This window comes from Rhinatrema bivittatum, chromosome 14, assembly GCF_901001135.1.
Source record: "Rhinatrema bivittatum chromosome 14, aRhiBiv1.1, whole genome shotgun sequence".
Lineage (NCBI taxonomy): Eukaryota > Metazoa > Chordata > Amphibia > Gymnophiona > Rhinatrematidae > Rhinatrema > Rhinatrema bivittatum.
In genome coordinates this window covers 81,073,804-81,094,885 of record NC_042628.1, presented here as the reverse complement: position 1 = coordinate 81,094,885, position 21,082 = coordinate 81,073,804, and the positions used below count along the sequence as shown (strand labels likewise).

The 21,082-nt window shown below is 46.3% G+C and overlaps 1 protein-coding gene across 1 annotated transcript in view; it reads right to left on the bottom strand.

Annotated features, from left to right (window-relative positions):
• PSMC4 (proteasome 26S subunit, ATPase 4) overlaps positions 1–20,870 on the bottom strand; it is a 36,992-nt gene extending 16,122 nt beyond the window's left edge. Inside the window, exons 1-5 of the mRNA XM_029576869.1 lie at positions 20,596–20,870; positions 9,492–9,590; positions 6,176–6,362; positions 5,230–5,376; positions 4,536–4,645 (exon numbers count right to left, since the gene is read on the bottom strand). Coding sequence (XP_029432729.1) covers positions 4,536–4,645; positions 5,230–5,376; positions 6,176–6,362; positions 9,492–9,590; positions 20,596–20,631 — 579 coding nt within the window. The 5' untranslated portion in view covers positions 20,632–20,870. The remainder of the gene's footprint in view (positions 1–4,535; positions 4,646–5,229; positions 5,377–6,175; positions 6,363–9,491; positions 9,591–20,595) is intronic.
• Positions 20,871–21,082: the final 212 nt, after the last annotated feature.

Sequence of the window (21,082 nt, the reverse complement as noted above, 5' to 3'; positions counted from 1 at the left end):
ATAGTCTCTTTCAACCAACAGACAATAGTAGCTTTACAAACCTTGAACCCACGTTTCGCACCACTCCACAAAACAAAGAGGTGATCCGACCTCCTGAAATCATTTGTCGCGTCTAAGTAACGCAATAGAGCTCGCCACACATCTAACTGCTGGAGCTCCTACATGAGGAGCGGAAGAATCTACCAAAGGAAAGGCTGGAAGCTCCAGTCTGGTTCACGTGAAAAGCGAACATCACTTTCGGCAAAAAAGAAGGCACCGTCCTCAATGAAACCCCGGAATCCGAAATCTAGAGGAATGGATCCCAACAGGATAACACTTGCAATTCCGAAATACTTTTCACTGAGCATATCGCCACGAGAAAAACCACCTTGAGAGTCGAGTACTTCAGAGTCGCTCACCACAGAGGTTCAAAAGGAGCCATATACAAACCTCAGTGAACCAGATTAAGGTTCCAGGATGGACAAACCCTTCTGATCAGCGGGTGCAAATTCTTGGTTCCTCTAAGGAATCGAAGAACATCTGGATGAGCTGAAATAGTGGAACCATAAACCTTCCCATGAAGAGAGTCAACTGTACCTTAATGAAACTAGGGGACAGTCCCTTAGCAAAACTTTCTTGAAGAAAAGACAAAATGGAAGTAATGGAAGACCTGAGAGCCCAGACCCCATGATCTATACACCAGGACTCAAACACCTTCCAGATTCTAATGTAAGCCATATTAGTGGATCTCCTTCTGGCCTGTAACAATGTAGTTATGACTGACTCCGGGTAACCTCTGTGTCTTAACTGCCGCCTTTCAAAAGCCAGGCCACTAGACAGACGTGAGCAGCCTGGTGTGAAAATATGGGAACTTGATGTAGAAGACCCATCAGGTGGCCGAAGAGAATTGGCCCGTCCACTGCCAAATTGACCAGATCAGCAAACCAGGGACGACGTGGCCACTCCGAAGCGACCAAAATCACTTCGCCGTGATGTTTCTCTATGCGATGCTACACCTTGCCTACTAACAGCCAAGGTGGAAAAACAAAGAAGGACTCCCTGCGGCCAAGGGAGGACTAGAGCATAGGCGCCTTTGGCTCTGTGCTGGCGCAGTTGACTGAAGAATTGCAACGCCTTTGCATTGTGACGAGTTGCCATCAAATCCACGTGAGGGGACCCCACCAATCCCAGATGAGGTTCATCATGGCCTCAGACAACTCCCACTTGCCAGGGTCTAACTGAGTTTGACTCAAGAAAGCCGCTTGAATGTTTTTGACCCCAGCTATGTGGGACAGCGCTATGCATTCCAGGCATCTCTCTGCCCACTGAATCAACTCGTGAGCTTCCTGGAAGGACCGAGCCTGACCACGGAAACCCACCATGACCGGATCCAAGGCTCCCAGCCGAGAGTCCTCTTGAGGGACCTCAATACCCAATTCTTCCAGAATTGCGGGAATAAGTGGCCCCAGCTCGTCCTTGTGGAACAAACGCACCACCTTAGGGTCATCCCCCTCAACCATTGCTGTGCCGGCCTGCTGCGTAGCTTGATTCTGGTCGCCCAGATCTGGATCCGGCCCCTGAGGATCCTGCGGCCAGGATTCATCCGACCCCAAAGCTTCCGAGGACGAACCCTCCGTGGGAAAAGACACAGTCTGGAGGGGACGCCTGGACTTTCCGACCCCCCTCACCCCCCAAGAGTCTAGGTCTCTTGGGGGCCAAGACGCCCTCCTTGCCAGGAGCTGAGGGCCCTGCGGCAGGTTATAAATGAGGACCCCTGCTAGAATGCTGCCTGGCTACCTTCCTGGTCTTATGAAGGAGCAAGACAAACAGAGGAGGAGGAAAAGGAGTCCCAAGCCCCCCTGGACGAAGGCGCCGAATCAGCCTGAAAACCATTCCCCCCGGAGGCGCCGGGCCATGGTGATAAAGGAGGAGGGGAATTCCCCTCCCCCACCGCGGATCGCTCCTGTGCCCTGAAAGTCTCCAAAATGGCATCCATTCCCGCGCTGAGCAAGAACGTGTCTGGAGAGGGCTGACGCGTCCGATCGAGCCTCCCAGGCTCTCAGCGTCCATGGGAATTGCCGCCAGTAGCAGCCCACGAGGTGTCCTCCCCCCCTGGGGAGGCACCCAGAGCACAAGCCAGCTCGGGAAAGCTGCTCGCGCACGTTCCCACACACACACGGCAGGCCGCACCATGTGATATGACAGACGCCTAAAAAAATTGCATGGCAGAAGAAAGACAGTGGCAGCAGAACGGCAGCGCTGGGGGAATGGAGAAGGCCTGGTAGGATTTTGCCACCCCAAGCAGCAAATAAAAAAAAGTTTTACTTTTGCTCTCTTTTCTTTTTCCAAACCTGACGAAATCCCGGTTCTGCCCCCCCCCACCGGAGGGTGAGTGAGCCGGGCTCCCTGGTATCACCCCTGGCTGCTGCTAAGAGGGAAGATTACAGGGTCTGCGACCCTCTGCTCCTCAGCTACTAGGGGGGATGGTCCCCACCAGGACCTGACAACCCCATGGGAAGCTCCAATATCTTCACGCTTCGTTTGCTTATGTCCCCTTTTCTTTTTTTATCTAACATAGACTGTAGGATTTTGCACTACCACCATCTGCTGGAGACAGAGAAATACTGACAGACTGTAGGTGGCACCTCGGGTATAGGGCAGCGTCAAAGACTTCTCTGTCTCCATCTGCTGGAGGGGAGGCAAAACCCAGGAATCTGGACTGATCCAGGTACGACAGGGAATTAGAAACAGGTTGCGATTGAGCCGAGCAAATTCTATAGCATAGCCGTCTCACCACAATGAGAACCCGCTGGTCCTGCGTAATCCTGGCCCGGCGGTTTGAGGCCACCCGAGAAGCCTTCTCCGCCTACAATTCAACCGGAACACAGCCCGCCCCTACCTTGCCGCAAACGAGTTGAGCCACACGCGCGGCAAGCAGCACCGCGGGCCGTAACAGGAACATAAGAACATAAGAAAATGCCATACTGGGTCAGACCAAGGGTCCATCAAGCCCAGCATCCTGTTTCCAACAGTGGCCAATCCAGGCCATAAGAACCTGGCAAGTACCCAAAAACTAAGTCTATTCCATGTAACCATTGCTAATGGCAGTGGCTATTCTCTAAGTGAACTTAATAGCAGGTAATGGACTTCTCCTCCAAGAACTTATCCAATCCTTTTTTAAACACAGCTATACTAACTGCACTAACCACATCCTCTGGCAACAAATTCCAGAGTTTAATTGTGCGTTGAGTAAAAAAGAACTTTCTCCGATTAGTTTTAAATGTGCCCCATGCTAACTTCATGGAGTGCCCCCTAGTCTTTCTACTATCTGAAAGAGTAAATAACCGATTCACATCTACCCGTTCTAGACGGAGATCCAGCTTAATTAAAAACCCTGGAATTGCACTGACCCCCTCTTACCGCCAAGGAGAAGGGAAAGTTGCTCATACAGCAGCGCTGAGCCTGACTGCAGCAATTAACTGCCTTCCTTTCCTTTAAAAAAAAAAAAAAAAAAAATTTCATCTCCCTGAGAGAAAAAGCCTAAAAGAAACAAGGCACCTCTCAGAAATAGGAGACCAAAAAACCCCTGTGGAGCCTGCAGCTGCCTGGGTGGCCTCGTGAAGGGGAGGGATCTGGTCAACCAGATTTGCATTCCACGGGAGAACAGACAGGCAACACAGAAGGGAAACAACCCCGGCCCGTCCACCTCAACCGGACAGGGTAGGACCCAAAAGGATTCCTTCCAGAAACAAAAATTAAAAACTCCCAGGAGAAAGGCTCAAAAGAAAAAAATCATCCAAAAACTGGAGAACTGCAGGTTTCGCCCCCTCTGCTGGAGACAGAGAAATACCGAGGAACTGCAGGTGGTACTGGGGTTTATGAAGCAGTGTCAGTGAAACGTTCTCTGTCTCCATCTGCTGGCAGGGACGCAGAAACCCAGGCGCCCGGACTGATCTGGTACGTACAGGGAACAGAGAAATACCGAGGAACTGCAGGTGGCACTGGGGTTTATGAAGCAGTGAAACGTTCTCTGTCTCCATCTGCTGGCAGGGATGCAGAAACCCAGGCGCCCGGACTGATCCGGTATGTACAGGGAACAGAGAAATACAGAGGAACTGCAGGTGGCACTAGGGTTTATGAAGCAGTGAAACTTTCTCTGTCTCCATCTGCTGGCAGGGATGCAGAAACCCAGGCACCCGGACTGATCCGGGAACATACAGAGAATGTCCATTAACCATTATTACGGTGGAGTTGCACAAATCCACTGCTTCTCTCTCAGATAAGCAGCATGAAATCTCTCTACCCCTTGGGATCCTGCCAGGTAATTGTGTCCTGCATTGACCACTGTTGGAAACAGGAAACTGGGTTTGGTGGACATTTGATCTGACCCAGTAAGGCAAGTCATGTTCCTATGATACTGTGCCTCTTGGTGAGGGCTTTCCCCAGTTAGGGTGCATTATAATTTTGGGGAGAGAAGGCAGTACTGCTATTCAGTATGCTGCATTTTTTTTTTCACCTGACACGTTCATGTCGACTGGATGCTCTTCTGCACTCACCTGTTTGTAGAGTTCAAAATGCGTGAGAGGCAGCTCCACTGCCTCCCTCACCTCCTGCTTTTGGATGTCCATCCCACCGATGTCAGAGTACATCACATCTGGCTTCTGATCTATGAATGTACATTACAAACTGTTAGACATGGACACCAGTGGCTTCTCATCTGTACATGTAAGCTGTTAGGTTAGGTATGCCTCCCTTCACCTTCTAAAGCAGGTACACAAACTTGGTCAGTACTTCTCAATGCAGATACCATTTTTCAATTTTCCCCGTGTCTTTCACCAGGATGCCATTCTTTATGGCACCTCTCCTTACACCTTTCCAGCCAGCTCTCAAGCAAACAGTTATGGTAGCTGATCGTAATCTACCTCTACCATCTGCTGGAGACAGAGAAATATTCAGAAATACCGAGGGACTGCAGGTGGCACTCTCAGTTAATTAGCAGTGCCTGAAGAGTTTTTATTCTCTGCCTCCATCTGCTGGAAGGGATGCAAAACCCACTTGTCTGGACTGATCTGGGGTATGAATAGGAAATACAATTTATATGCCTACAGCCCCCTTGAGGCTGAGCTGGCAGGATGCTACTCCCAGTGTTGTTCCATGGCCAGACAATGTGTGTCAGCGAGGGGCCGTCCTGCTGCTCCTTGTCCTAATCCCAGCATTAGAAAGACGATCCCTTCTCCCCTTCTTTCTGACCTGATGTGAGCATCATGATGCTGCTGTCGGCCTCTGGTGGGAGGACGTCCACCAAGGCATTGCTGTGCTTGTGCAGTGCCACCGAAGCATTGGGCTTCAGCAGCTCTCGGTCAATGGTGCTCAGGATACGCACGTAGTAATTGGAACCTGTGAAAATGGACGAGATGGAGGGAGAGAAACACAAACGCAGCAAGTTACGCAGGGTCCAGGAGGCGGCATTGCAGATCTCCTGCCCGTCCTGAATGATAACCTCTCACTATACCAATCCTTCAGTCTCACCTGTGCATATTCTGAGGCTTCCACCTCTCACCCTGCTCTCCACAATTGAACGGAAGTATTTTTTATTAATGGGAAATCCAGCAGAGGCAGTGAGGATTAATAAACCCTGCTCCAATGATTTCAGGGTTTATTTAGGAGGATATTTTTGTCCAGGAACTTGACCATTTATGGGCTTGGTATGAGGGGATGGGTACATGAACACCACAAGATGTTACAAGTAAGTTGTAAATGTCCAGACCATTTATGTTTTATAAACTGAAAGAAGTAAACTTTACCCCAGTGTGGCAGCAGCTTCAGATATTAGGAAGGCAGAATAAGCCACCTCAGTGCAGGAATTTAACAGCTGCCACCACAGGAAGGGAAGAAGTTACCACCACATATCAGTGTGGTCTCTGCAGCTAAGGCCAGGTTACTGAGGAACCTCCCATCAACTTTATGGCAGAAAGAAAAGGGAGTGACATACTCAAGCAGGCTTCCCTGCTGCTGCCACTGCTTCTTAATAACTCCTACTCCAACCTGTTCTGCAGAGTTCTGGGGGCTCTGCTTCCCCACCCCAAAAACATCACAACGATCGCATACTCAAAACAAAATAAAAAATAAAGTGAATAGTTCTGGGTCTGGGGCAGAATAACGCAAGTCCACCCGTTTCCAGTATCCTGTCCACTACCTGTGGTGGAGCCCACGATGGCCGTGTTCTGATCCACCGCCTCCAAGAACTGCCCAATCACAAGGGGAATGCTCTGGATTCGCTTCACCTCCTCTTGAGCATGGAGGAACTCCTTCTTCAGGTTCTTCTGCTCGTCTTTTATATACTCCTCCTGCACTTCCAGGAACTCCAGCTCCTGCTGCAGCTTCTGCAATACAGACACATGCACGCCCAGACTGAAACGAGGTTATCCAGGGAGAAAGAGGGGGACATAGTATGACTGATCCCTATATACTCCTCCTGCACGTGCAGGAACTCCAGCTCCTGCTGCAGCTCCTGCAATACAGACACATGCACGGGGAGACTGAAACGAGGTTATCCAGGGAGAAAGAGGGGGACATAGTATGACTGATCCCTATATACTCCTCCTGCATGTGCAGGAACTCCAGCTCCTGCTGCAGCTTCTGCAATACAGACACATGCACGCCCAGACTGAAACGAGGTTATCCAGGGAGAAAGAGGGGGACATAGTATGACTGATCCCTATATACTCCTCCTGCACGTGCAGGAACTCCAGCTCCTGCTGCAGCTTCTGCAATACAGACACATGCACGCCCAGACTGAAACGAGGTTATCCAGGGAGAAAGAGGGGGACATAGTATGACTGATCCCTATATACTCCTCCTGCACGTGCAGGAACTCCAGCTCCTGCTGCAGCTTCTGCAATATAGACACATGCACGCCCAGACTGAAATGAGGTTATCCAGGGAGAAAGAGGGGGACATAGTATGACTGATCCCTATATACTCCTCCTGCACGTGCAGGAACTCCAGCTCCTGCTGCAGCTTCTGCAATACAGACACATGCACGGGGAGACTGAAACGAGGTTATCCAGGGAGAAAGAGGGGGACATAGTATGACTGATCCCGTTAACCCTAAGCCATTGCTGCTGTCCAGCTTCATGAGAGACAAATTAAAAATGCAACATCAAATTTCCCCAGTTCAGAACTTTGGGATGCTTAGGAAGAAAATAGAAAAAAACAATTAAGACTGTCAGAGAAATTTGTATAAGAGCTTTTCTGGGCCAACAATGTTTTGGTTTCTAACTATTCTATAGATAAACCTATCCTGAAAATGTGATTGCTATAGGTTGAATGGTTCAAATGATAACGAACATTAAAAAAAAATAAATGCAAAGTCAAGTCAATTTATTTAGGAAAAAAGCATTAAAAAGGAGACAAGAGTACAATTAGAAAAAAAAAGAGTAAGATTCTACAAATGAATAAAAGGAAAAATTAAATAATTAGGAGATGAAAGAACTGAGAAGATAGAACCTCAGGGCTGGATAAATGCTGAGAGTTCTGAAGATTTGGCACGTGGATCTGAATCTGGGCCTTATCCTGCCAAGAGAGAGAGGAGTCAGGCCCAGGTGTAAAAGCAGCTGGGCAAGCTGGCATCAGGGCTTAGGAAGAAGAGGAGCCAGGCGAAGCAGCACCTGACTGACAGACAAGCAGCTATAGCAGACGTAGAAGCCAGGAAGAGGAAAGAATACAGGAGAGAGGAAGAGTCAAAGAAATAAAGAGGAAAAAATAATATGAGAACATAAGAACATGCCATACTGGGTCAGACCAAGGGTCCATCACATCCAGAATGCTGTTTCCAACAGTGGCCAATCCAAGTCACAAGTACCTGGCAAGTAGCCAAACATTAAATAGATCCCATGTTACTAATGCCAGCAACAAGCAGTGGCTATTCCCTGTTGATACACAGCAGTTTATGGAATTCTCCTCCGGGAACTTATCTAAACCTTTTTTAAACCCAGCTACACTAAGTGCCTTAACCACATCCTCTGGCAATGAATTCCAGAGTTCAACTGTGCACGGAATGAAAAATAATTTTCTCTTATGTGTTTTAAATGTGCTACTTGCTAACTTCATGGAGTGCCTCCTAGTCCTTGAATTACTGATCATATAGGAAAATTGATTCTTACCTGCTAATTTTCGTTCCTGTAGTACCACAGATCAGTCCAGACTGCTGGGTTTTGCCTCCCTTACAGCACATGGAGACAGAGACAAACTTTAAGAGCACCCCCCCCCCCTTAACCGTCTCTAACTGCTATCAGGAGCACACTATACCCATTGGTCCTGAGTCCATCTGCTACATGCTAGGAAATTTTTAGTTTTTTTAAGGAGAGTTTGTCTTAACCCCTGGTGAAGACCAGAACTGTGAAGGACTTCAAAGGGGCGTGGGATAAACACTGTGGATCCATAAAGTCTAGAGGACGTGAATGAAGAGTGGGTGGCTCACTGGAACTACAGCAACTACCTGGAGATAATACCCTTATTCAATAAACATACATACAGTTAATGTGACTCCAACATTGCTCTAAGCTCAACGGAAAGAAGAAATGCGGAAAAAAGGATTTGCATTCACAAAAAAGCGGGGAGTAGCTTGCTTGTTGCGGCGGTTACTACCCCAAACCAAATAAGCCTGATACTTCACTTTCAATGCATATCTAGCATAGCTCTCTGCTTCAACGGCAGGGGGAATGAAGAAAAATGAATCTATATACAGACAACAACCAACAAGGACTGAATTACATAATCTGGGTAAACAAATAAGCATGGGTGTAGCTTGCTTATTGCAGCGGTTACTACCCCTAATTAAGCTAGATATTTCCCTTATGTGCATTTCCAACACTGCTCTCTACATTAATGGTGGGGGTGGAAGGGAAATAGAACCAAAAGGTTACTAAGAGCCAAGAGTAACAGATAAGTATGAGGAGAAAAAAAAAGTGTGGAAACTTGCTGGGCAGACTGGATGAGCCGTTTGGTCTTCTTCTGCCGTCATGTCTATGTTTCTATGAAAACACAGGGCAAGACCACAGGGTTTGCCACCTCCATCTGCTGGAGACAGAGAAATACTGAGGAGATGCAGGTGGCTCACCAGGTTAAGAGGAGGTGCTCTTCAAGATTTCTCTGTCTCCATCTGGTGGAAAGGAGGCAAAACCCAGCAGTTTGGACTGATCCGGGTACATACAGGGAACTACCCATTTGTTTATGATTTTATAGACCTCTGTCATATCCCCCCCCCCCCCCCAGCCTTTTCTTCTCCAAGTTGAACAGCCCTAACCTCAAAGGGGAGCTGTTCCATCCCCTTTATCATTTTGGTCGCCCCTTTCTATACTTAAAAAAATTCTTTAAAAAAGGAATAAAGACATTTTTAAGCCCTGGCTCCTAAATATCTGGGCCAGCACAACGTTTTCCAAAAATGTTATTTGCAAACATTTCACGTGAAGCTTTTTCAAAATGGTCTCAAAGCGGATTACAATACCTACCTTGTAACGACTGTACAGATCCTCCAAATCTTCTGGCTCAGGCCCCAGGAAGGAAAGGCCAGTCTGAGGTCTAGAGATGGAAAGGACAGGAGCTTCTTCCTGGAAGTGAAGTTAGAGCAAAATCAGTAAGCGTGTGCAGGGCCATCTTAGCTCCATATCACTAGGAAGGACTGGGCCAGCCCTGGGCACCTGCTCCCCATTAGATACAATCACAGGAGGACCAGCTCAGGCCAATCCCAGTGAGGCAGGATTTCCTTTGGGAAGATTGATACGTTCATCAACTGAAATACTTCTGTTTCTTGGATCAAGATTAGCAGAAAGATTTCCTGCCTCTACCCAGAGGCGTAGCGAGAGTCTCTGGCGCCAATGCATTTATGTTATCTCCCCTGCGCCCCCGCTTTCTCCCCCATCACCTCATGGCACCACTGTGTGGGGTTGGGAACCCAGCCAGCACGTCACCACAGGGTGCCGTGCAGAGCCAGTGCAAACAATTAGTGTTGGCCTTTCCTCATTTTTTTCTTTACATTTTCTTTGTATTTTTTTTCTAATCAGGATCAGTGCAAGGGTATTGGACACCCCAAGTGAATCTTACAGCTTTGTGCCCAGCCTTCTCCCCACCACGGCCCTCTCCACACACAAGCTCAAATAATGCATTTTTAATAAAAGGTTTTACAAGAAAAAGGACACTCAAAGTACAGTTTTTTTGAAATAAAAATATCAGAACAGCATGAACATTATATGCACTGCTGTGGTGTCAACTAGAAAACCCTGTATAAAAGCCAAAAAGAGCCTTGGAACACATATGGTATTTAGGACTATTGTAAACGCAAGTTGGTTGCAGGCTTGGATGTCAGAAAGCCATGAGCAAAGGAAAATTAGTTCTTACCTGCTAATTTTCGTTCCTGTAGTACCATAGATCAGTCCAGACTCCTGGGTTTTGCCTCCCTGCCAGCAGATGGCGACAAAGTTTCACTGACACTGTACATAACCCAGTGTGCCAACTGCAGTCCCTCAGTAATAACCATAAATTTCTAAGCAAACTCGCTCCGCTCCAATGAGATGGAAGAAGGTGAAGTTGCCAGAAAAGACAATGGAAAACTTGTTTCCCAAATTTAACATAAGCGATCAGCAGTGAAAACCTCCAACAACTCCGCACGCCATACAAAGCAACAGTATGAGCGGCGGACTCTCCCCTCCATAAATAGGCAGGTCTATGGACTGATCTGTGGTACTACAGGAATGAAAATTAGCAGGTAAGAACCAATTTTCCTTTCCCTGTGCAAATCCAGATCAGTCCAGACTCCTGGGATAAACCTAAGCTCCCCTTAACTTGGGTGGGACCTGGAGATTTCCGCTTGTAGAACATCCTCACCAGAGCACAGGGAAGCCGGAGCCCCGACATCCAAGCACTAATGCCTAGCAAAAGCGGGCGACTTCCCAGTAACCACCCAGCAAATTTCATGCTGAGACACAGCCCAGGAAGTCGCCTGAGAATGCGTCGTGCGCCCCTAAACTCCCCCAGCAATGGGCGCCCTTTAGAAAAGTAAGTTGACGCGATTGCTTCCTTCAGCCACTGCACAATTGTAGGCTTAGATGACTTATTTCCCTTCTGTGGACCACTCCACAGTACAAAGAGGTGATATGATCTATGGAAATCATAAGTGATCTTTAGATACCTCAATAATGCATGCCTTCAATCTAAGAGGCAAAGCTCCCCCGCATGAGGCATAGAGGAATCCAAATCCAAAAAAGCTGGAAGCTCGACTGTCTAAGATGGAATGCAGAGACTCCCTCAGGCAGAAAAAAAGGCACCGTGCATAAAGATACCCTTGAACCGACGAAAGAGGGAGCAATTTTAAGAACATAAGAACATAAGAAAATGCCATACTGGGTCAGACCAAGGATCCATCAAGCCCAGCATCCTGTTTCCAACAGTGGCCAATCCAGGCCATAAGAACCTGGCAAGTACCCAAAAACTAAGTCTATTCCATGTAACCATTGCTAATGGCAGTGGCTATTCTCTAAGTGAACTTAATAGCAGGTAATGGACTTCTCCTCCAAGAACTTATCCAATCCTTTTTTTAAACACAGCTATACTAACTGCACGAACCACATTCTCTGGCAACAAATTCCAGAGTTTAATTGTGCGTTGAGTAAAAAAGAACTTTCTCCGATTAGTTTTAAATGTGCCCCATGCTAACTTCATGGAGTGTCCCCTAGTCCTTCTACTATCCGAAAGAGTAAATAACCGATTCACATCTACCCGTTCTAGACCTCTCATGATTTTAAACACCTCTATCATATCCCCCCTCAGTCGTCTCTTCTCCAAGCTGAAAAGTCCTAACCTCTTTAGTCTTTCCTCATAGGGGAGTTGTTCCATTCCCCTTATCATTTTGGTAGCCCTTCTCTGTACCTTCTCCATCGCAATTATATCTTTTTTGAGATGCGGCGACCAGAATTGTACACAGTATTCAAGGTGCGGTCTCACCATGGAGCGATACAGAGGCATTATGACATTTTCCGTTTTATTCATCATTCCTTTTCTAATAATTCCCAACATTCTGTTTGCTTTTTTGACTGCCGCAGCACACTGAGCCGACAATTTCAATGTGTTATCCACTATGACACCTAGATCTCTTTCTTGGGTTGTAGCACCTAATATGGAACCCAACATCGTGTAATTATAGCATGGGTTATTTTTCCCTATATGCATCACCTTGCACTTATCCACATTAAATTTCATCTGCCATTTGGATGCCCAATTTTCCAGTCTCACAAGGTCTTCCTGCAATTTATCACAATCTGCTTGTGATTTAACTACTCTGAACAATTTTGTGTCATCTGCAAATTTGATTATCTCACTCGTCGTATTTCTTTCCAGATCATTTATAAATATATTGAACAGTAAGGGTCCCAATACAGATCCCTGAGGCACTCCACTGTCCACTCCCTTCCACTGAGAAAATTGCCCATTTAATCCTACTCTGTTTCCTGTCTTTTAGCCAGTTTGCAATCCACGAAAGGACATCGCCACCTATCCCATGACTTTTTACTTTTCCTAGAAGCCTCTCATGAGGAACTTTGTCAAACGCCTTCTGAAAATCCAAGTATACTATATCTACCGGTTCACCTTTATCCACATGTTTATTAACTCCTTCAAAAAAGTGAAGCAGATTTGTGAGGCAAGACTTGCCCTGGGTAAAGCCATGCTGACTTTGTTCCATTAAACCATGTCTTTCTATATGTTCTGTGATTTTGATGTTTAGAACACTTTCCACTATTTTTCCTGGCACTGAAGTCAGGCTAACCGGTCTGTAGTTTCCCGGATCGCCCCTGGAGCCCTTTTTAAATATTGGGGTTACATTTGCTATCCTCCAGTCTTCAGGTACAATGGATGATTTTAATGATAAGTTACAAATTTTTACTAATAGGTCTGAAATTTCATTTTTTAGTTCCTTCAGAACTCTGGGGTGTATACCATCCGGTCCAGGTGATTTACTACTCTTCAGTTTGTCAATCAGGCCTACCACATCTTCTAGGTTCACCGTGATTTGATTCAGTCCATCTGAATCATTACCCATGAAAACCTTCTCCATTACGGGTACCTCCCCAACATCCTCTTCAGTAAACACCGAAGCAAAGAAATCATTTAATCTTTCCGCGATGGCCTTATCTTCTCTAAGTGCCCCTTTAACCCCTCGATCATCTAACGGTCCAACTGACTCCCTCACAGGCTTTCTGCTTCGGATATATTTAAAAAAGTTTTTACTGTGAGTTTTTGCCTCTACAGCCAACTTCTTTTCAAATTCTCTCTTAGCCTGTCTTATCAATGTCTTACATTTAACTTGCCAATGTTTATGCTTTATCCTATTTTCTTCTGTTGGATCCTTCTTCCAATTTTTGAATGAAGATCTTTTGGCTAAAATAGCTTCTTTCACCTCCCCTTTTAACCATGCCGGTAATCGTTTTGCCTTCTTTCCACCTTTCTTAATGTGTGGAATACATCTGGACTGTGCTTCTAGAATGGTATTTTTTAACAATGACCATGCACAGGATTTGGTGAGAGAGGTAACAGTGGTGGGGCCGCTTGGCAATAGTGATCAAAATATGATCAAATTTGATTTAATGACTGGAAGAGGAACAGTGTGCAAATCCAAGGCTCTCGTGCTAAACTTTCAAAAAGGGAAACTGATAAAATGAGAAAAATTGTTAGAAAAAAACTGAAAGGAGCAGCTACAAAAGTAAAAAATTGTCCAAGAGGCGTGGTCATTGTTAAAAAATACCATTCTAGAAGCACAGTCCAGATGTATTCCACACATTAAAAAAGGTGGAAAGAAGGCAAAACGATTACCGGCATGGTTAAAAGGGGAGGTGAAAGAAGCTATTTTAGCCAAAAGATCTTCATTCAAAAATTGGAAGAAGGATCCAACAGAAGAAAATAGGATAAAGCATAAACATTGGCAAGTTAAATGTAAGACATTGATAAGACAGGCTAAGAGAGAATTTGAAAAGAAGTTGGCTGTAGAGGCAAAAACTCACAGTAAAAACTTTTAAAAATATATCCGAAGCAGAAAGCCTGTAAGGGAGTCAGTTGGACCGTTAGATGATCGAGGGGTTAAAAGGGCACTTAGAGAAGATAAGGCCATCGCGGAAAGATTAAATGATTTATTTGCTTCGGTGTTTACTGAAGAGGATGTTGGGGAGGTACCCGTACTGGAGAAGGTTTTCATGTGTAATGATTCAGATGGACTGAATCAAATCACGGTGAACTTAGAAGATGTGGTAGGCCTGATTGACAAACTGAAGAGTAGTAAATCACCTGGACCAGATGGTATACACCCCAGAGTTCTGAAGGAACTAAAAAATGAAATTTCAGACCAATTAGTAAAAATTTGTAACCTATCATTAAAATCTTCCATTGTACCTGAAGACTGGAGGATAGCAAATGTAACCCCAATATTTAAAAAGGGCTCCAGGGGCGATCCCGGAAACTACAGACCGGTTAGCCTGACTTCAGTGCCAGGAAAAATAGTGGAAAGTGTTCTAAACATCAAAATCACAGAACATATAGAAAGACATGGTTTAATGGAACAAAGTCAGCATGGCTTTACCCAGGGCAAGTCTTGCCTCACAAATCTGCTTCACTTTTTTGAAGGAGTTAATAAACATGTGGATAAAGGAGAACCAGTAGATGTGGTATACTTGGATTTTCAGAAGGGGTTTGACAAAGTTCCTCATGAGAGGCTTCTAGGAAAAGTAAAAAGTCATGGGATAGGTGGCGATGTCCTTTCGTGGATTGCAAACTGGCTAAAAGACAGGAAACAGAGAGTAGGATTAAATGGGCAATTTTCTCAGTGGAAGGGAGTGGACAGTGGAGTGCCTCAGGGATCTGTATTGGGACCCTTACTTTTCAATATATTTATAAATGATCTGGAAAGAAATACAATGAGTGAGATAACCAAATTTGCAGATGATACAAAATTGTTCAGAGTAGTTAAATCACAAGCAGATTGTGATAAATTGCAGGAAGACCTTGTGAGACTGGAAAATTGGGCATCCAAATGGCAGATGAAATTTAATGTGGATAAGTGGAAGGTGATGCATATAGGGAAAAATAACCCATGCTATAATTACACAATGTTAGGTTCCATATTAGGTGCTACAACCCAGGAAAGAGATCTAGGCATTATAGTGGATAACACATTGAAATCGTCGGTTCAGTGTGCTGCGGCAGTCAAAAAAGCAAACAGAATATTAGGAAGGGAATGGTGAATAAAACGGAAAATGTCATAATGCCTCTATAATCGCTCCATGGTGAGACTGCACCTTGAATACTGTGTACAATTCTGGTCACTGCATCTCAAAAAAGATATAGTTGCGATGGAGAAAGTTCAGAGAAGGGCGACCAAAATGATAAAGGGGATGGAACAGCTCCCCTATGAGGAAAGGCTGAAGAGGTTAGGGCTGTTCAGCTTGGAGAAGAGACGGAAGAGGGGAGATATGACAGAGGTGTTTAAGATCATGAGATGTCTTGAACGAGTAGATGTGACTCAGTTATTTACACTTTCGAATAATAGAAGGACTAGGGGGCATTCCATGAAGTTAGCAAGTAGCACATTTAAGACTAATCAGAGAAAATTCTTTTTCACTCAACGCACAATAAAGCTCTGGAATTTGTTGCCAGAGGATGTGGTTAGTGCAGTTAGTGTAGCTGGGTTCAAAAAAGGTTTGGATAAGTTCTTGGAGGAGAAGTCCATTAATGGCTATTAATCGTTTAATTAGGGAATAGCCACTGCTATTAATTGCATCAGTAGCATGGGATCTTCTTAGTGTTTGGGTAATTGCCAGGTTCTTATGGCCTGGATTGGCCTCTGTTGGAAACAGGATGCTGGGCTTGATGGACCCTTGGTCTGACCCAGCATGGCAATTTCTTATATTCTTATGAAAATCCACTAACAAAGGCTTATTAACCATCCCAAAAATACAGCTGGCATATCTAACACAGGTTAGAGACAGAGACATATCCCTTGCAGGTCCAAAAATCTGGAATGCCTTACCAACTGAATTAAGACTGCAGCAGAACCTAAAAATGCTTTAAAAAAAGAACTAAAAACAATTTAAGAATTTTCTGAATTTTATTTTATATTTAATTAACTTTATTGTGGATTATTCTTATACTGTATCATTATTTTAAGATTATTTAATTTGTTTATGTAAACCGTTGTGATGTACTCTCCAAACGACGGTATATAAAAATCAATCAATAAATTAAAAAAACGTGCTTCGCACACAAGCAAATTAAAATCAGCCGAAGACTTCTACCAGAACCAGAGTCGACTCCCTCAGTGTAAGCGCCTCTCTGCATCTCTACAGGGCAGGAAACTGCTGGCAATAGTTGAGGAGGGGATCCCTGCCTCTCCAGCCGACGCTGCTAGGGAATCGAAAATGGCCACCATTTCCGCACTGTCAGGGAAAGCCTCAGCACTAGACCCTTTCACCAGTGAAGCTTGTTCTACCGGTGCAGTCATGCTTGACACATATGTCGTTCCTCCCTGCACCCGTGGCACCACCAGCACCTCAATGGCAAGCAGGGGAACAGTCCCTCAGCGTCACCGAGCAAACATCTGGTGCCCTCCGCAGGCAGAGAAGCTGCTGAAAAGCCCCATCGATGAGCTCTCCCAGTTGCTAAGTTAGCTTTCCCCCCTGGAACCTCGCTATTGCACAGATTCCTCTATTTTATTTATTTAGTTTTTTATTTAACAGTTTTATATACCGTTGTGCGGACAGTGTCCATCTCGACGGTTTACATTTCATCAAGAATAAAACAGGAAAAGGAAAAAAAATACAAACTTCTCATAATTATAAATATCACCAAAACTATATTAAATTAACAATAAAACTATAAAATTACCACAAACTAAAGGAGCAGAGAATAAAAAGTTTAAAACATCTAAAAAGAGTAAAAAAGATTAAGTGAAGACTTAAGGACCTGCTAAAAAAACATTGCCTTGAAACTCCTCTACTCGCTCTTGCTCATCTACAGATGCTTGGCGGAATAACCATGTTTTCAGTTCTTTCCTAAATTGCTTCTTATCCTGCTGCAATCTCAGTACCGTTGGCATTTTATTCCAGTATTTAGGACCCGCAATCGATAAAGCTCGTGCTCGAACTTCACATAGGTGAGCAGATCTAATGTTCGGGCTGGAAAGTAATCCTTTGTTTGACAATCTCAAATTGCATTGCGGGACATGTAATCTTATTGCTGTATTTACCCGGTCTGTCATATCTCCATGTAGAATTTTGTGAATAATACATAAGACTTTAAAAATTATCCTCTGTTCAATTGGGAGCCAGTGTAAATCTTTCAATACTGGAGTAATATGGTCTCTCCTCCTAGTACCTGTTAAAATACGTGTTGCGGTAGTCTGTAGCGGCGGTAATGTGCTTTTTGGCAGGCCGAGCAACATTGCATTTCAGTAATCTAGTCCGGTGAATATCATTGTTTGTAGCACCGTTCTAAAATTTTCTTGAGAGAGCAAAGGTTTAAGGCGTCTCAGCATCATTAATTTAGTTCCTTCTTGATTTTTTTTACTCTGAGAACAAATAAAGGCACACAGAAACCAATACTTTCTTTTGGTGCATAGGTTCAGGCTTCAGGAGCACAAGCCGCATGGCAGATCAGAAGAGTCAGACCACTGGCTATAACCAGTCTCCTTTTGCCAAACTTTAGCGACCCAGCCCAGGACAAACCATATAAAAGGGATACTCCCCTGGCTCCACTGGGCTTGCAGTGCAGAACTACCAGCAGGTTCCACCGCTGTCTCATGGGGGATGAGGGATCTGGCCCACCAGATGTCCACCCTACAGACTTCCGTCTGCTTCAAACCTGGGGGGTTGGCCCCAGCAGGACCTCACAACCCCCTGAGAGGATACAGAAATTTTGTCTTAATCTTTTTTTCTCTCCAGACTGTAGGTTTTACACCATCTGATACTCAGGGACTACAGGTGGCACACTGGGTTATGTACAGTGTCCGTGAGACTGTCTCTGCCTCCATCTGCTGACTGATCTGGGTATGTACAGGGAATTACAATATAATAAACCTCCCATTCCACAACAGCACTAACTGCCAGCATTCAGTTACCACCCTATGAAAAGGTGACCCTGCAAACATTTCACCGGGCCCTAAAACACCAATATACCTCCTATAAGGAGAACAGAACAAACCAAACTTCTACAGATCCCTGCATTGAAAGGACACATTGGTAGAAATCTTCAATCACAAATGCAGAAATCAAACACATCCTTTCCAAATATAGAATAAAGTATCCATAAAGTATAAATGGAAAAGTAGAGACAAAATGAACTAGAAACCACAAGTCAGACTCAGTATGTAGTGCACCTATAGAAAAACTAAAGCATCATCCTTCCTCAGAAAACAAACAATAAAATCAAGAAATATAAAGCATCAATCAAAATAATCAAACCATACTAATAAAAATATTTCAAAACAGCAGATGAACAGAACATCCAAAAATTAAAAACTCTTTTTTAAATTTCCCAAACACCAATACAATATTTCAAAAAAAAGAGCACACACATCAAATAACACCCAATTAATTAAAATCAATAAGGATTTAAAAAAAAAAAAAAATCACTCTTCCCATACCTGGGAACTATTGACTTCCAGTCAACCTGAGATTCTGAGGAGAAGGGAGGTGAACAAACCTTTTCCTATCTCATATACCACACAGTCATCTTCATGCTCCCACTGACACACACTTTCAAAACTCACACTCCGCCCCATACACACACACTGGGCTCCACTGCCTCTCCTCCACACAACCACACACACAAACACTGGGCTCCACTCCCTCTCCACCACACAACCACACACACTGGCTGGGCTCCACTGCCTCTCCTCCACACAACCACACACACTGGGCTCCACTCCCTCTCCTCCACACAACCACACACACTGGGCTCCACTCCCTCTCCTCCACACAACCACACACACACACTGGGCTCCACTCCCTCTCCACCACACAACCACACACACTGGCTGGGCTCCACTGCCTCTCCTCCACACAACCACACACACACTGGGCTCCACTCCCTCTCCACCACACAACCACACACACTGGCTGGGCTCCACTCCCTCTCCTCCACACAACCACACACACTGGGCTCCACTCCCTCTCCTCCACACAACCACACACACTGGGTTCCACTCCCTCTCCTCCACACAACCACACACACACACTGGGTTCCACTCCCTCTCCTCCACACAACCACACACACACACTGGGTTCCACTCCCTCTCCTCCACACAACCACACACACACACACACTGGGTTCCACTCCCTCTCCTCCACACAACCACACACACACACACACTGGGTTCCACTCCCTCTCCTCCACACAACCACACACACACACACTGGGTTCCACTCCCTCTCCTCCACACAACCACACACACACACACACTGGGTTCCACTCCCTCTCCTCCACACAACCACACACACTGGGTTCCACTCCCTCTCCTCCACACAACCACACACACTGGGTTCCACTCCCTCTCCTCCACACAACCACACACACACACACTGGGTTCCACTCCCTCTCCTCCACACAACCACACACACACACACTGGGTTCCACTCCCTCTCCTCCACACAACCACACACACACACACTGGGTTCCACTCCCTCTCCTCCACACAACCACACACACACACACTGGGTTCCACTCCCTCTCCTCCACACAACCACACACACACACACACTGGGTTCCACTCCCTCTCCTCCACACAACCACACACACACACACACTGGGTTCCACTCCCTCTCCTCCACACAACCACACACACACACACACTGGGTTCCACTCCCTCTCCTCCACACAACCACACACACACACTGGGTTCCACTCCCTCTCCTCCACACAACCACACACACACACTGGGTTCCACTCCCTCTCCTCCACACAACCACACACACACACTGGGTTCCACTCCCTCTCCTCCACACAACCACACACACACACTGGGTTCCACTCCCTCTCCTCCACACAACCACACACACACACTGGGCTCCACTCCCTCTCCTCCACACACACACACACACACACACACACACACACTGGGTTCCACTCCCTCTCCTCCACACAACCACACACACACACTGGGTTCCACTCCCTCTCCTCCACACAACCACACACACTGGGTTCCACTCCCTCTCCTCCACACAACCACACACACACACACTGGGTTCCACTCCCTCTCCTCCACACAACCACACACACACACACTGGGTTCCACTCCCTCTCCTCCACACAACCACACACACACACACACTGGCTGGGTTCCACTCCCTCTCCTCCACACAACCACACACACACACACTGGGCTCCACTCCCTCTCCTCCACACAACCACACACACTGGGCTCCACTGCCTCTCCTCCACACACACTCGGCCATGGCTCTAGCTCTGGAGCGGTATAGGCAACCCCGACGGCTATACATCGTTTTCTTCTTTAGGCGGCCTGGCGTGCCCTCCAGCCTGGGGTCTGGGTGCACTGCCCCCCCTCTCCGCCACTGCCGCTACCTGGCTCCTCTCGATAATGATCCCCAGCTCCTCCATGGTGACTTCGTGCTTCTCGCTGCCTTCTCTGATCCGTCACCTCTTACGCCACTTCCTCCTAGGAAGGGAAGGGACTTCTGGGAGTTGTAGTGTTCGCGGGACAGCGTTCCTTGCTAATTCCGCGATTTCTTCAGACCCATGGAGACGTTAGAAATGTGACCGAGACGCGTAATTAATGGACCCATCCGCATATCTGACGTCTGCCGCGCGCCCGATACCGACAGAAACGGGGCCAAGAGCAGGAAAGCATGTTTGCATAGCCCCGCCCCCTTCGTGCTCGTGATGACGCGAGCACGTCCACAGACCAATCCAACGAGACTGCAGGAGGGTAGCGTCAGTTCCGGGGCGGGAGAAGTGGCACGGAAGCGGCTGCTGTGTCCGAGAGCCGGTGACAGGGGGAGGAGCGCAGGAAAGCCCTTAGGTCCTGTATCCAGAGAGGGATTCTGTGACG